This window comes from Camelus ferus, chromosome 33 (genome assembly GCF_009834535.1).
Source record: "Camelus ferus isolate YT-003-E chromosome 33, BCGSAC_Cfer_1.0, whole genome shotgun sequence".
NCBI lineage: Eukaryota > Metazoa > Chordata > Mammalia > Artiodactyla > Camelidae > Camelus > Camelus ferus.
The window spans coordinates 11,014,354-11,029,919 of NC_045728.1; the positions used below are offsets into that span (position 1 = coordinate 11,014,354).

The following is a 15,566-nucleotide window of genomic DNA, read 5'->3' on the forward strand; positions in this document are numbered from 1 at the left end:
GCAGATGGGCTGTAGTCCAGGGCTCCCCAAGACCAGAGTCAGGCCCTGAGAGCTGCAGGAAGAGGGCGGATGGGGGTGCTCACAGTGGCAGAGAGTAGGCTGGGTTGGGGCCAAGCTGGGAAGTGGGAGGTTTGCGGTATTTCCAGTTGCCCCCTCCCCACCCCTATCTGTAACCTCACACTCACACCTCCCACCACCCCTGCGGGCCCCTTTCCCTGACTCCAGGCCTCAGGTCAGGGGCAAAGCACCTGATTGCTCCCATCATGCCGGGAATGACAGCCACCTGGGCCAGTCTGAGGGCCACTCCCAGAGGCCCAAGTTCCAGCCCAACTCAGAAAGTCACTTCCCCTCTCTTGGCCTCAGTCTTCTCACCTGGAAGGGGCCTGGCGAGCGCTGCACTGCCGGCTCAGAGTTGAGGCCAGCATCTGATGCGGTGAGGCACAGCAGGCATCTTGTAAAGTGACAGCCTCGTGTTCCTTGACCACTCACGCTGCGCCACACACCATGCTGAGTGTCTTGGTCTCGTTTTTGTCTTCACAAGAACCCTACAGGTTGGTCTGTTGTTATCTAAAGAGAATGAATCAAGGCTCAGAGAGGCTGAGGAGCTGCCCAAGGTCACACAGCAGACAAGGTGTGGAGCCAGGCCCCAAGTCCCTGTTCTTAACCCCCATACTGTGTCACCAGGTGCTGTTCTGTGTTTCTTCATCAGAGCCTTTGGAAGAACTATCATCTACAGAAATAAGTGGAGGAGGAACTTTAGTCTCTGCATGCAAGGAGATGCAGGGCTAGGAGGAACATTCTAGAACTTATCAAACGACCATAATAGTGGCTAATACTTACTGAGCACTCACTATATACAGACACTCTGCTGAATTCTACACTGTAAACTCAATTGATCTTTGCAACTCTAGGAGAACCCTTATCTCCAACGTGCAGATGGAAACACTGAGGCACAGAGAAGTTACATAACTTGTTCAAAGGTACGTGACCAGTTAGCTTCTGGCCTCAGCTATGGCACCAGGGAACTTGCTTCCCCTATTGCAGACTGGTCTTCCTAGACCAGGGGGTACGTTGTGGGGTGGGGGGTTGGGAGTGAAGGGGGCTAAGGGTAAGAACCCCAGACCCAGGGCCCACAAGGGAGGGTGGGGGTGCCTCTACCTCAAGCTTTCAGGCCAATGTCTCCTTCTCTTGTGCCCACACCCTTTCCCCACCCCCAAGAGTCTAGTTAGTTGCTCAAGTCTGTGGCCCCATGGAGGGAGGATGTAGTTCAAGGCAGAGAGACACAGGCATGCCTGGGACAGGATGGCTGGCACTTCTCCCTAGTTCCTTCCACCCCACTCCCCGACCCTGCACCCCTGGTGAGTGTCCCCCACCTCTGGCCCTCTGTGTCAATTGCTCCTGCCTCCTCCACACCCATCTATCCCTTTTTCTAGCACCAAACTTCAGGCGCAGAGGTCACCCCATCCCCTGTGATGGTAATGGGGAACCAAGGACAAAAGCGTCCATGACTTCACCCAGGAATGAAGCCGCGAAGTCCAAGAGTGGCTAGGTGGGGGCTGGGGAGGGGCAATTTACCAGGAGGTGGCAGGCTGGTGACAAAAGTGTATGTAGGCCAAGAAACTGCTGGGCTGTGACTGAGCAGATCACATTGATTCTTAAAGAAGGCCTGTCAGGAGGAGTGGCAGCAAGGGACCCTCCCCACAACACAAGAGGTCTGTCACCTTCTGCTTCTTCTTTCTGGGGAATCCTCCATCTCTACTTGGCCCCCTGTCTCCAGTCGAAGCCGGAGCCAGCCCCACCCCACCCTGCACACATACACATTCATCGAGAAGCAGTAATCTATGCACATCTTGCTGCTGGAAGATTTTGAAATAGTTTAAAAGAATGCATATAATACTCCAAGATTAAACATATAAATGGATTATTTCATCAAAGCAAAAGAGTAGTGGGGTCCCATCTTCAGCCGTGTCAGTGGGGAGGCAGATCCACAAGGGGCAGAGGGAGGAAGCAGGCAGCAGAGACACAGAGATAAAGGTGAGACGCCAGAGATAGCACCCAGGAGGGGTTCCGGAGAGAGATCAAGAGAAAGCCTTGGTCCCCAGCAGCTTCCCAGAGTCCTGAGCCAGCCAGCCACACACTGCGCATTCCTGTGATGAATTTCCCTTTTCTGTTAAAAACAATCAAGACACAGGGAGAAGAAAAGTGGAATAACATGGAGAGATCAAAGGGGCAGGTTTGGTACTAAGAAAAATTCACAAAATTAGCTCGGGGGGGGAGGGGGGCAGCCAGAGCAGAAAGGAAAACAGTGACAAGATGAATGTCAATCCCCTGGGGACCCAGGAGAGACCTACTCAGCACTAGAAGACAAGCAGCGTTTGTCCACTTTGTTCATTACCATCTCCATAGTGCCAGGAACAGGGGCTGGCACATAGTAGGTGCTCAATAAATATACTGACGATGTGAATGAATGAGCATCAGTTTCTCAGCATAGGCTAAGGTTTTTCTGGCACTTAGGTGTGAGGGAAAAAATATTCATGGGCTGTCCTAAATGGGCCGTGGAGTAATGCGGTGGGCGATTCAATCATCCGTTCATTCATTCACTCACTCACTCACTCACTCACTCACTCATCCATTCACCCCACAATATTTATTGAGCCCTTTCCTCGTGAGCATGCCTCTGAGATGAATCAGTGAACAAAATATTAAAGCTCCTGTCCTCAGGGAGATTTCATCATGTGGGCAAGAGACAAAAAGTATGTGGTCAACGTGGACAACAGAGGAACCGGGATGTTAGAAGGCGGCGTGTGCTAGGGGAGGATTTAAAGCACAGGGCTGAGGGATAGGGCTGAGTGACATTTCAGCAGAGACTGGAAGGAGGGGAGAGCCTGAGCCTGGAGGACACCTGAGGAAAGAAAAGGCACAGAGGCCCAGGTGGATTCTGCTAGCGTGTCAGGTCGGGGTGGCCGGCACAGGTGAGCCAGGGGTGTTCCTGGCTGGAGAGTCACGGTGCCTGTACTGAGGGAGCAGGAGACCAGGCAGGGGCCACGCAGGGACAGAGGCAAGGTGGCAGCCGATGGTGGAAGTGGTCTGATTTCAGAGGTATTTGGGGGTTCAGCCGGCAGGGGCCCCTGAAGGATCAGGTATACAGTGAGGAAAGGAGGGGAGATGGATGCCTCACCTGGCCCTCAAAGAGCAAGGGGAATTAGGTGCGCTGCCTCTCAGCCCGAGCCAGGGACAGAGCAGTTCCCCCAGCCCGGCTCAGCTCCACAGGCTCCCTCGACCACAGTCCCAACGCAGAGATAAAGCGCTGGCCGTCAGCCTGGGAAGGGACGCACGACCTGTCCAAAGGCCACCTGACAGTTACTGCTTCCATCCCGGCTCCACACTCTGCCAGTTCCTCCAGGGCAGGACGGCAGGGTGTTCCTCTGTGATCCCAGCACCCACCCCACGCCCCACACGTGCACGCACACATGCACACACGTTCCCACCTTAGAGGGGGCTCCTTGGACAAGGAACCCCCTTCACTCTCTTCCTTCACGTCAAAAACGGAAGATCTGACCCACCTAGAGTTTAGGGGTTTGTAACCTTTTATGGCTTACAGACCCCACTGAAAATCTAATGAAAGTCAGGGCTGCCCCCCTCCCCAGAAAACACACACACATCACCCATGATTTTGTGTTTCGAGGGTTCATACCTCTTCCGGGAGACCCTCCATGGGCCCCAGGCTAAGAGCCCTGGGCTGGGATCCAGGTAAGGGCTCCTCCAGGTCCGAGGTTCTGACTCTGTGGTCCTGAGCACCTACGGGGAAGCCTGGGGCACCGGGAAGGGAACGAGGTGAGAAGGGCTGGGTGCTGGGGGTACGGAAGGTGTCTCCTGAACACTGGTATCGCTTCCTTCAATAAACAGCTGAGGATAGGAGGGCGGAAAAGATCAGTAACACCTGGTCTAAGAGAAAACTGTAGAAAGAAAATGAAGGCAGGAAAATGAGCACTTGCTGTGGACCCAGCTCTGTGTCAGGCACTGCACAGCCCTCGTCTCCCGCCCTGACAGCCACCCAGCAACACAGTGACGAGACTGTCATGTCAGCTGCAGCATCATCCCCCTCCCCCACACACACACCAGGACATCTCCCCCGACCCACGCAGGATCCTGAGCCCAGACCCTCCCTCCAGGCCCAGCCCCTCCGCCTGCGCCACCTCTCCAGCTCACTTACTCAGAAAGGCTTCTGGCTCGGACACTGGCTCTGCCCATGATGGCACAGTGGGCAGGCTAAGGGGCCAAAGAAGGCAGCATGGGCATCCGCGATGACGCCCTGGGCTAGGCCAGCATGCCCCAGCCCTCCGGGTCCTAGAGCGGGTGGGACGCAGGAAGGAGGGAGCAGGATGCTGGCAGGCGAAGCCAGGATGAAATATTGATGCTCGCATCCCAGTAAGGCAGAGAACGCCGCTTGCCCATGAATAAAAGATGGGTCAGAGAAGCAGGCTGGGCAGCAGATTAATTAATCTAAGTGAGTGCTCTGCCTTGTGTGTGGCGGGTGAAGAGGGGGCGGTGGAGTAAACAGACTCACCTCCCAGCCGCTACTCCAGCCCACAGACCCAGGAAGACTGGCAGAAGTCCTCTGAGCCAGCCAGGCATCTGGGCAAAGCAAGGACATGGGAAGAGCAGCAGCGCCAAGCCCAGACAGGCAGGGAGAGGGACTGTCCAGGACCAGCCGGGCTTCTCTGCCCCATGCCCACCAGAGGCCACAGGGGAAGATGGCTTCCCAGGCAGGTGCAGATCTCTGAGAGCAGCGATGGGGAGCACCTGGGGCTTCTTGGACCTTTCCTGCTGCCTCAATTTCTTCCTCAGGGAAACTGTGAGAACCTGGACAAGGGAGGGGAAGTGTGGGAAGAAGGTCAGAGGCAGCAGGTCTAAGATTTGTTAGAGAAAGCTTGGCACAGGCTAGCATTGCCCCATGGGATGTTGGCAGGGATGGAGGACCACAAGTTCTGAGGCACAGGGAAGGGGTGGATGGTGCTATAGCTGTTTCCACCCTCAGAAGTGTTAAACTGAAGATCTGGTCAGCTTCTTGCCTTCGGCATAACAGGAAATGCATTAAGGGAGGGGCGTGGCCCACAGGTTCTCTGCCTCCGTGATGGAGGTCTCACCAGGAGGGCCTCTGCTTGTATGCTCGTCACTGTAGTAGAACTTTCCACAGGCTCCTGATAGTCGCATGTTTCCTAAAGGTTACATGAGGACTTTGTGGGAAGAGTGGCAATGTCCCTCGTTCTGCTCCTCACCCCAGGGTCCTGCAGGAGGGCATCAGCTCCAGCATCTGAAGTGCCCTAACAACACTCCCCAGGAGGAGATTCCTCCCCCACCCCCACCAGCCTCAGTGGAACCAGGGTGGCCCTTTGCTCAGGTTGTCATCCTGGTCTGCTCTGTGTTTGCAGGCGGCAGTACCGCCCCTGGAACTGTTCCCTGAGCAACGGCCAGGTCCCCCACCAGGTGGAATCGGCTGATCCCAGCCACAGCCCAGGCGGATAGCAGGACACCTCTTTTCCAGCCTGACCCGCAGTCAGGAGCAGCTTCAGGAGACTGGCCCCAGACCCAGCCGTGGCCTCCACCTGCCTCCTCCCTCGAGCCCGTCGTGGCCTGCCCAGACCTCATAGCCCATGGCTCCTCTGCGCCAGGCTCACAGCTCACAGCATCTCCTGACTGACCCACTCACTGGGCGAATTCAGCAGGAGCGGCCCACTGACATCTCTTGTGCTCCATCTCATATTTGTTATTTAACTTTTCTTCTCATAGGTTTAGTCCTATATTGTCCGTTAATTCTTAGCTTCCCTGAATGCCAGAGCAAAATGTTTTGGATCCCTATAGTGCCCCCAAGGCCCTACACAGCCCTGGGCTCACGGGAGGCACATTGCACAGATGTTAAGAATAAGAACGAACAACAACAGCCCCGCCACCTGCCCTCTGTCCCGGTCTGATCTTGGTGCCTGGCCAGCCCTCACACAGGAACCAGGACTTACTGAGGACACCTGTCTGCGTCAGCCCAGAACCAGGCAGGTGTTTTACAAGCACCGAACCTTCCCCACAACGAGGCAGGCAAATCCCTCTCCATTGGACAGATGACAAAACTGAGGCTCAGCACTTGGCAAGGTCACCCAGCTGGCAAGTGGCAGGACCAGAAATGTGCCCTGGGCTCAGACCTGCCCACATGCTGACAGTGAGGAGCAGCAGGAACTCAGGGCAGAGGGGTCGTAGCTCTCCTCACTTCCCACAGAGGTGGGAAGACGGGCTCTTTGGCTGTGGAGAATGGCCGGGGCTGGACAGACCCCACCTGCTCAAGGTGTCCCTGGGGCTGTGGGGCTCGTCCCATGGCTGGGAGCAGAGAGGAGGCGGGCAGTGCAGCCCCACCACTCCCCCAGGGCTCCCTGAAGGATTCCGCAGGGTCAGGCCAAATCCGCTCAGCTGCCGGAGGCTGGCTGCCCAATTCCAGACACCTCACCATCACCTGGGCCTGGAGCTGAGGTCCCATCCAGGGCTGGTAATCCTCATCAGCCCGGACATAATCTCAGCTTCTCTGGAAGCCTGCCAGGAGACGAAAAATGGGCAGAATACCAACCTGGGAGGCACATACATTGTCACACACACACTCCAGCATTTTACCTCAAAAGCAGGGGCATCTAAGGAAGGGGTGGATTTCTCGGGGGAAAAAGTAGCTGGGAAGCCAGGAGCCTGACATTTCTGTAGTCACAGTGCCACCTGCTGGCTAAATCTGGCATCGCCGGTAAGGGCTGTTCCTTGAGCGTCAGGAAGAACTTCCAGCATTGGCATCCGTTCATTCATTCACAAATATTTATTCAGCAACAGACATGCCTTTAGGGGCTGAGTATACAGCAGTGAACGAAACAGACTAAAATCCCTGCCCTTACAGCGCTTATATTCTAGTAAGGGAAACAAATAATAAATAAGGCCAATACACAAAATACACAGCATGCCAGAGGGGATAACGCTAGGAGAAAAACAACTCAGGAGGCGGGGAGGCAGCACCGGGGAGGATGCGATTTTAGACAGCGTGGTCAGGCATGACCTCTCTGAGGCAGTGACATTTGAGTAAAGGGGATGAGGAGAGAGCCGTGTAGATTTCTGGGCAGGAACATTCCAGACAAGTGCAGGGGCCGAGACTTGCCTGCTGTGTCTGGGGAGCAGAAAAGGCCAGAGAGGATTAAGGGGAGGGTGGGAGAGTGGGAGGAGATGGGGCCAGATCCATAGGAGCTCAGAGGCCATTGTAAAGGCAGTGACCCCATGAAATGGGGCTACATTGCAGGGTGCTGAGTTGAGGAACCGCACAGTCCAGCTTGCATTTGAAAAGGACACCTGTCTGCATCAGCCCAGAACCAGGCAGGCACTCTACCATTGAGCTGTACCCTCCCTCCTCAATTATATCTCAGTAAAAAAAATTTCAGCCTAAACAAGGAGCTACCATATGATCCAGCGATTCCACTCCAAGGAATATCCAAGAGAAATAAAGACATATGGCCACACAAAAATGCATACACAAATGTTCATAGCAACATTATTGTTCATAACAGCTAAAAAGTGGAAACCTAAATCTTCACCAGCTAATGAGTGGATAAAGAAGATGTCGCATATATCCATACAATGGAATATTATTCAGTCATAAAAAGGGATTAAAGTACTGACACTTGCTATTACATGGATGAACACCATTATGCCAAGTGAAAAAATACCAGGACACCAAAGGCCACAAATTGTATGATTCCATTTATACGAAATGTCCAGAATAGGTGAATTCTGAGACACTAGACTTTTCCGTAAAATAGATTAGTGGTTATCAGGGGCTGGGAAGAGTGACTGCTAATGGTCATAGGGTTTGATTTTGGGGTGATGAAAGTGTTCTGGAATTGGGTAGTGGTGAGGGTTGTAGAACTGTGGATGCGCTAAAAAAAGAAAAAAAGAAGCACTGAATTGCACATTTTAAAAGGGTGAATGTAATGCTTTGCAAATTTTTGCTCAATAATAGTTTTTTTTAAAGATCTGGTTGAAGTGGGGAGGAAATAGCTCAGTGGTGGCACTCGGCTTAGGATGCACGACATCCTGGGTTCAATCCCCAGTACCTCCATTTTTCAAAAAGATCTGGTGGTGCAGAGTAGGGGCTGCCCTGGCCCCAGGAAAGAGGCAGAAGACAAGCACTGAGGCAGGTGGGCGGGTGGGTGTGGTGCTGGGTGACCATGAACATTCTTCCCTGGTGGCTTCAACTTCCTCCATGAGACAGGAGGTAAGGTCGCCAGCTGAGAGTGAGGAGGGGCATTCTGGGAAGAGCGAAGAAAGAGGAGATGGACGGACGAGGGACATTTAGTAGAATTGCAGAGCAGCACCAAGGCCCATGAGAAGCAGGCGGAGGAGCAATAGGGGAGCTGGGAGGCGGCCAGCAGCCTTGAGAGTGTGGCGACCTGGGTCATGGGCACCATGTTCCCCACACAGCACGGCTCTCCTGGTCCCGGAACACACAGGTACACACATGGGGGTTTGCACGTCAGCCTTCACAATTTTAAATGCACAGCCTTCTTGCTCCGGGATCCATCCCTCTTAGGGAATTGAGCCTCAGAGACACTTGTACGTGGACACAAAATATATGTACAGGATGTTTGCGGCAGCTTTGTTAGTAATAGCAAAAGATTGGAAACCATCCGAATGTCCATTACTGGGGAAATGGTCAAATAAATTCTGGTCAGTCTGTGCTACGGCAGCTCTGCAGCAGGAAAGACAGTGGAGGAGCCTGTATGTGGGACAAGGAAGGATTTCTCAGACAAAAAAGACAGGTTGCAGAACAATGAAAGCAATACTATATAATTTTCTTTTTTTAAGAAACAAAAATGGTGTTTATAAGTGTTTACATAGGTTATTAAAATATGTAAAAGGTCTAATACACACAACTATAAATAAAATAGATAAACAACAAGGTCCTACTGCATAGTACAGGGAACTCTATTCAATATCTTGGAATAACCTATAATGGAAAAGAATCTGAAAAAAGGATACGTATATTATATATGTATGTATATAACTGAATCACTTTGCTGTATGTACACCTGAAACTAACACAACATTGTAAATCATACTTCAGTTAAAAAAAAAAATCTTCATTTACAAATGAAGAAACTGGAGCTCAAATATATATTTATAAAAAGGTCTAGAAAGGATGCAATTTACATCGTTAAATGTGTTAAATCTTGAGGAGTAGGTTTAGGAAAAGGAGTTGAGGGGTTAAGGGGATCAAATAGGTTTTAGAAGGGGGACTTCCATTGCTGATTTGACATGTTTCTATCTTTTTTGTACTTGTAACATGGAGGAGAGATGCTTTAGTAATTTCAAAAGGAAATAACTGCTGTGCCCCCCACCCTACCCCTGGCTCCATTCCTGCCCTGGGTCAGCATCCCCCAGCCCAGCATCTCCCCAGCCCAGGCAACTCTGTGCCCTGCCGTGTCCCTGGAGGCAGCTGCCAGGCCTTGCCAGAGCATGGTGGGTCCTGGCCAGCCTTCCCTCTGCCTGGTTCCCCCCCTCCTCCAGCCCCCAACCTCCTCTTCCCCCTCCCTACACAGATGTTCCCCGCCAGCCACCTCCCCAGGGAGGAAGGTAGCTGATCAGTGCAATGGACCCAAAGACATCAAAGGCAGGGGACGCTGCTGCCGTAATGATACTAGCAAGCACTTATTCAGCACTTTCTGTATACCAGGCACTATTCCAAACGCTTCATATATGAACTGCCGACATCCGTACAGGGTCCATGCTGTTACTGTCCTCACCTCATAGCAGATTTTAAAACAAACAAATAAGAAGGAGGCACAACAGCCAGTCCCTTGCTCCAGGACCTACAGCACACTGACCTGGGAGAGCAGCCACGCCCGGGAGCCCATAATCCAGGCTGGCCTCCTCCCACTCCCCTCCCCCACAGCTCTGGGACCTGTGATGTTATGATCGGGTCGTGTACCTTCCAAAGTGAGTCTATGGCTTCCTGAGCCCAGAACCCCGGCCCTGCACACACCTGACGCACAGGAAGTCCTCACCGTGTTTGTTGAATGAATTGCTCTGTCCCCTCAGCCCCAACTCCACAGTGATCCCGTGAGCTCTGCCTTGTTCTCTGGGCCTTGGTTTCCTCATGGACAAAACAAGGGGGCACACTCGATGGTGCCTGACCACCACTGCAGGACCAGAATTAAGGCGTCCCTGAGAGAAGCCGGCACTTATCCCAATGAAGTGGTGACTCTCAAACGGTGGCACAGGAGGGCCAGGGTGGAAGGTGGGAGAGCTTCTGAGACGCCTGCCCTCCTGGGCCTTCAGTCGAGCTGGGAACACAGGGCTCACCCACCCACAGGCACAGACACATCACCCGACTTTGTCCCAACAGCAAGGCTCCAGGGACAACAGCCCACGCACTGTTCAATGGGCTCCACGGGGGACACCTGCCCAGCTGGGTGAGGGCGGGACGGAGGAAGCTGCTCCCGCCCCCAAGTCAAAAGGCAGCCGCTGCAAGTGGAGGAGGGTGCATGCCATGTGGGTGGCACGTGGTGGCCAGGTGAGCCTGCCTGTGACTCACGGACTTGGGGGGCGGGCGCTGAGCAGTGTCTCCCGGTCTCCACGGACCGCGGCAGCCGGGGGAGACCTCCAGCCCTGCCCACCCAGCTGGAAAGCTCCAGGACCACCTAGGGGTCAAAGGAGGAGGGAGGTGACCCCGGGCACTGCTGTGTGCAGGCACTTTCTCACATCCATTCACAGTGTCCCACAGGTATTGGCCTCCCCATTCCTCACAGGTGAGGAGTCTGAGGCCTAAAGTGACCAGAGACAGGGCCTGGGTCTCCAGCTGGGACTTGAATTCAGCTCCCAAGTCCAAAGCCCACATCTCTGGGTGAGCCAGGGATCCTGAGCTGGGACTCAGATGCAGCCCCTAGCCCTGCCCTGCCCCAGCCCTGGGCTTCCAGCCTCAACTCTGAAGCCAGCGCTCAGTGAGTGACCTCAGGTCTGTGATCCAAGGGGTCCTGGACAGATTCCACCAGTAGATTCCTGATTTCACCCAGCACCTCCCCCTCCAGGCCCCCTCACAGCCCCTCATCATTCATAACAGCCCCCCTCACTTCTCAACAGCGCCTCCCAGCCTCCTGGCCTCATCACTCAGGGCCGCACAGCCAGACAACAGCAGGTTTCAGCCTTCAAAGGAGGTCCAGGTGGCCCACCCAAAATAAAGGGGGGGGGGCCCTCACCCTCTGTGCACCAGAGTTCCTCCTCTGAGTGTTTCCTTTTCCCTTTCCTGGGGTATCTTTGGGGGCTCTTGGGGAGGCAGGGCTGGGCCTTGGCCCTCTTGCAAGGTACTTGGGAGGGCCGTGATCCTGGGGACAACGCCGGGCTGCAGGCAGATTCACAACCAAGGTGAGAACCTCAGGGAGACTGTCCCTCCTGCCCACCCCACGTCACAATCACACTGAGACACAGCCACTCCCCCACAGAGGGCCCATGCTACAAGTGTCCCCCGCCCCCCTACTCCACCCATTCTCCCCGGCCCTGGGATGCCCAGAGGCAGCCCCGTCCCCTGTGCTGCTCAGAGGACCCAACAGACAGATAAGCAGGCAGCTCTTCCCCCGCCACCTCCTCGGGGCCTGTTTCTGGGCCAGAAGCCAGACAGGAGATTCTCCTGGAACTTCTAGGGCCTCTGGCACAAAGATATGGGGAAACCTGGGGGAAGAAAGAGCAGGGCAGAAACAGGCAGAGCAACTGTGTGTTTTGCGGGGGGTGGGGGGTAACCTGATCCGTGTGGGTCGCCCATGTTCCCCCCACTCCTCCCTGTCGCTGCCACTTACTGCTTCCCTGCCTATGCACACGGAAACTCCCACCCACCCCTCCCCAGAACAGACACACGAGTCGGGGGGCAGGACTGCCACCAGGTAACATTAAGCCAAGTAGAGGACATTGCCCTCACACAGAGGAGGGTCCCATCTCAGACACTGTGAGTCAGGGAGGACTTCTTAAAGAAAGTGGTTTCTAAAGGCTGAGGAGAAAGACTACTCAAGGAGAAGCAGTTTGTGCAAAGGCCCTGAGGCAACAGAAAGCCTGCTGAGGACTAGGGAGAGTGGGAAGGCTCTGCACACAGGCAGCAGCCAGAACAGCTCCCTCCACGCTGGCGGCCAGCCGGCTGGCTCATTCCTCTTCCTAGACGTCCACAGGAATGCGCCCAGCCCCACTCTGGCCCCATGAGCATATTTTGGAAAATCTCGTCAGCATCTCCAGCCCAGCCTGAGACTCCACTGACCTCCCACATCTTCTCAGAGGCCACTGCTGGGTGGGGCTTCAGCCCTCATCCCTCCAGGAGTTCCTGAATAATCATGGAAAAAGCTGAAAAGCTCAGTCTTTCCCAAGAATCAGTCCAACTCTGGGAGAAGGCAGCCACAACCCCAGCTCCAGGACACAGGGATGGTGGAGGGGGACAGGGAGCAAGTCAGAGACAGAAGAAGATGCAGAAACAGAGACCCAGGCAGAGACTGCTAGAAGAGAGGTAGGAGGTGCTGATCACAGACACAGGGACAGACAGCCCCAACCAGCAGGACCGAGATACACCAGACAACAACAGCTAACGTAAGCCAGAAACAAAGGGACACGCTTAGGTACACACAGCTGGAGACAGACTGACAGGCTGCCAAAGATAGCCAAGGACTATAAAGTCAGCTGATGGGCTGCTCCGGAGGCAGCCTGTGGACCTCAGAAGAGGTGGGGTGGGGCGCCTGAAGGCAGCTCCCAGCTCTGGGAAGGGTCCACTGGCTGCACTTACAGAGGAGACCATGAGGGGGCAGTGTTGCTCCAGCCCACTGCCCACCAGCCAGGAGTCCAGCTTCCCAGACACAGTCCAAGCCGCAGACATGGCCCCAGGCTCTCTGAAAAATGTAAGAGACTTGGATAGGGCGGCCCAGAGACTCCACACCCTTGCCTAGAGATCCCTCCTCATCCCAGCCTCTCCTCAACCCTGACCCTTCCCTCCACATTCCCCATCACCAGCCTCATTCTCCCTTTCCTGAAACCTGCCTGGGAAGTCCAGAGAACTGAAGGGCTGGAGATGCCCACCAATTTACCTGCCCTTTCTAGAAAGGACAGGAGTAGACGCTAGGTCTGAGGACTGTCCCTGGCTCTGACCACAGGCCCTGGTCCCCTCCTTTACATCTTACCGCATAGGCTTTTGAATTCAGAGCATCCCTCACAAAGATACAGCATTCTTGGCTGGGCCCACGTTAAGCAGCAGTGCATGTAACCTTGGGCTGCATTAACAGAACCTGATGTCTGCTGGAGGACTGCAGTCAGCAGTGATGAAGTCCCAGCCTCTGGTCACATCTTTTGAAGAGCCAGTAATGAACCAACATGACCCAGGAGGAAAGCCACTGTGGAAACACATCACATACAAGATCCATCAATAAGTACCAACGTGTCAAACATCTTACATACTTCATCTTCCCTAATCCTTACAGCAACTGGCATCATCATACCCATTTTACAGACAGGAAAGCTCAGAGAAGCTCTTCTTCCAATTGACTATCCTGTAAGTGTGGGTATTTCTCAAAGCTCCACTTCAGGCTTCTTCTCTTCTTCTTTTGTGCATATTTCCTGAGCACCACCTTTGTTTTCATGACCTAGACTTAGTTCTCAAATTAAGTCTTTTACCTAGATCTTTCTCCCAGGTTCCTGAATAGTCTGTCCACCAGCCTCTCCTGGTCTCCTCTTGGACATCTTCAGGGACCTAACATTCTATGTGCCCAGCGCTGACTCCCGATCTTCATGGGGTGGGTGATCCTGGCACATGCCCAGCGCCCCTCAGCCTGCCTGGACCACTCCCAACCCAGTCAACCTCCCATCAACTCTGCCCCACTTTTGAGTCCAGGCACCGGTCTCCGCCCCATCCTCCCTCCCTGGGCCACTGTCATCCTTCGCCTCCATCCCGTCACCAGCTCCATGCTGCTCTCTGTTGCTACTAGTGCCCTCGACACCACAGCCAGAGCGGCCTTTTGAAAACAGAAATGGAATCATGTCATTCCCCTGCCTAAACCCCTTCAGTGGCTTGTACAACTCTCAGGGCAAAGTTCAAGGTTGTCACCAAGGTTTGTGCAGCCCTGGCGACCAGCCCCCCTCCAGCTGCAGCGAGTGTCAGGCCTGCCTATCACCACCCCTCACTCCCTCCAGCCAGGCAGGCTCCCCCCACGGACTGTGGGCACAGGAGAGAGAAGCAGAGTCTGCTTGAGAGTTTTCCCAGGTGGGGCTGGATCACTGGACCGAGCAGGTGCCAGAGAGTCGGGAGGAAGAATGGCCAGGCGGAATGGGAGGAAGCAGGTCTAGACTCCACACGGGGCAACCTCTCAGGTGGGACCCAAGGGACAGGGCCTCTGGGACAAACCATGAGGGGGCAGGAAGTGCACTTTCTGCAGGGAAAGCTTTCCGCAGCCATTCAAAGGCATGTGCAGCCTCAGAAAGGTTAGGAGCCACTGGCTGATTGATATTTGAACACCTTGTCCAAACTGAGGTAAGGGTGGCACCCTAGGGCCCGTGGGAAGGGTGTGGCCCCATTTTCCTGGCAAAGCACAAGGGAAGGTGCTGCCAGGAAGGGGTGTTGGCTCGGTCCTTCTTCCCTGTCACTGGGCACCTCCCCTGAAAGTCCCCTGGTCTGGAAATATTTGTGAGCCCTACTTTAAGCCTGACACCAGGCTGGGTGCTGGGAATACACAAGTAAACACAGCCCTTGTCTTGGAGATGCCCATGGTCCCAGAGGGTAAGTGGTCCATCTCACCTGGCACCAACCAGGTGGGACACAGAGTAGGTGCTCCAGGCTTTGCACACTGTTCCCCTTCCCCTCCCCACACCCATCCCTATACAATCCCTCCCACACATTTCACCTGCTCAACTCTCTTCCTCCAGGAGTAACAGCAGCTTAGATGTTACTCCATCTTGGGAAAACTTCCTTGAACGGCCAAGGTTATGAGCACCACACACACCCTCGCCCCCGCCTCTGCTGAAGTTCTAAAGATGTGGTGGTGTCTTGGTTGAGGGTGTTCACCTCCAGAGTCCAGAGGTGGCCTTCAAATCCTGGCGCCTTCACTGACTAGCTGAGGGACCCTCAATAATGGATTTGACTTCTAAGTGTCAGTTTCCCAATCTGTAAAATGGAGGCAGGGTTTGGGATTTGGTTTTGGTTTTCTTTTTGCTGCAGTTTTTCCCCAGCTTTCATAAGATAGCACATTGTATGTGTTTAAGGTGCACAAGTATTGATTTGATCTATTTATATGTAATAAGATGATTACACTATAGCCTAAGCTAACTCTCCCCCTTCCTGTCACAAAATTAGCATTTCTTTTTCGCGGTGAGAACATTTAAGATCTACTCTGTTAGCAACATTCAAGTACATAATACAGTATTATTAGCTCTAATCACCATGCTGTATATCAGATCTCCAAAACTTGTTAATCTTCTTTTGTAATTATTGAGACATAATTGACAGCTAACATTATGTGAGTTTCAGGTGTACAACAGAA

The 15,566-nt window shown here is 53.8% G+C and overlaps 1 protein-coding gene across 13 annotated transcripts in view; it reads right to left on the bottom strand.

The window, feature by feature from the left end:
• The window catches only part of LOC116661181, an 86,848-nt gene that overhangs the window by 61,658 nt on the left and 9,624 nt on the right, over positions 1-15,566 (bottom strand). For 5 of the 13 annotated variants that reach the window (XR_004316974.1, XR_004316970.1, XR_004316967.1 and 2 more), the window contains exons 2-7: positions 13,218-13,427; positions 12,827-12,929; positions 5,148-5,219; positions 4,214-4,863; positions 3,695-3,956; positions 373-567 (exon numbers count right to left, since the gene is read on the bottom strand). Coding sequence is in view for 2 of the 13 variants with exons in the window: in XM_032472586.1 (XP_032328477.1) it covers positions 3,726-3,906; positions 4,568-4,863; positions 5,073-5,219; positions 12,827-12,929; positions 13,218-13,222 (732 nt within the window). In the remaining 11 variants the exon portion in view is untranslated. The other 8 variants (XR_004316976.1, XR_004316969.1, XR_004316972.1 and 5 more) reach the window with 8 other exon arrangements.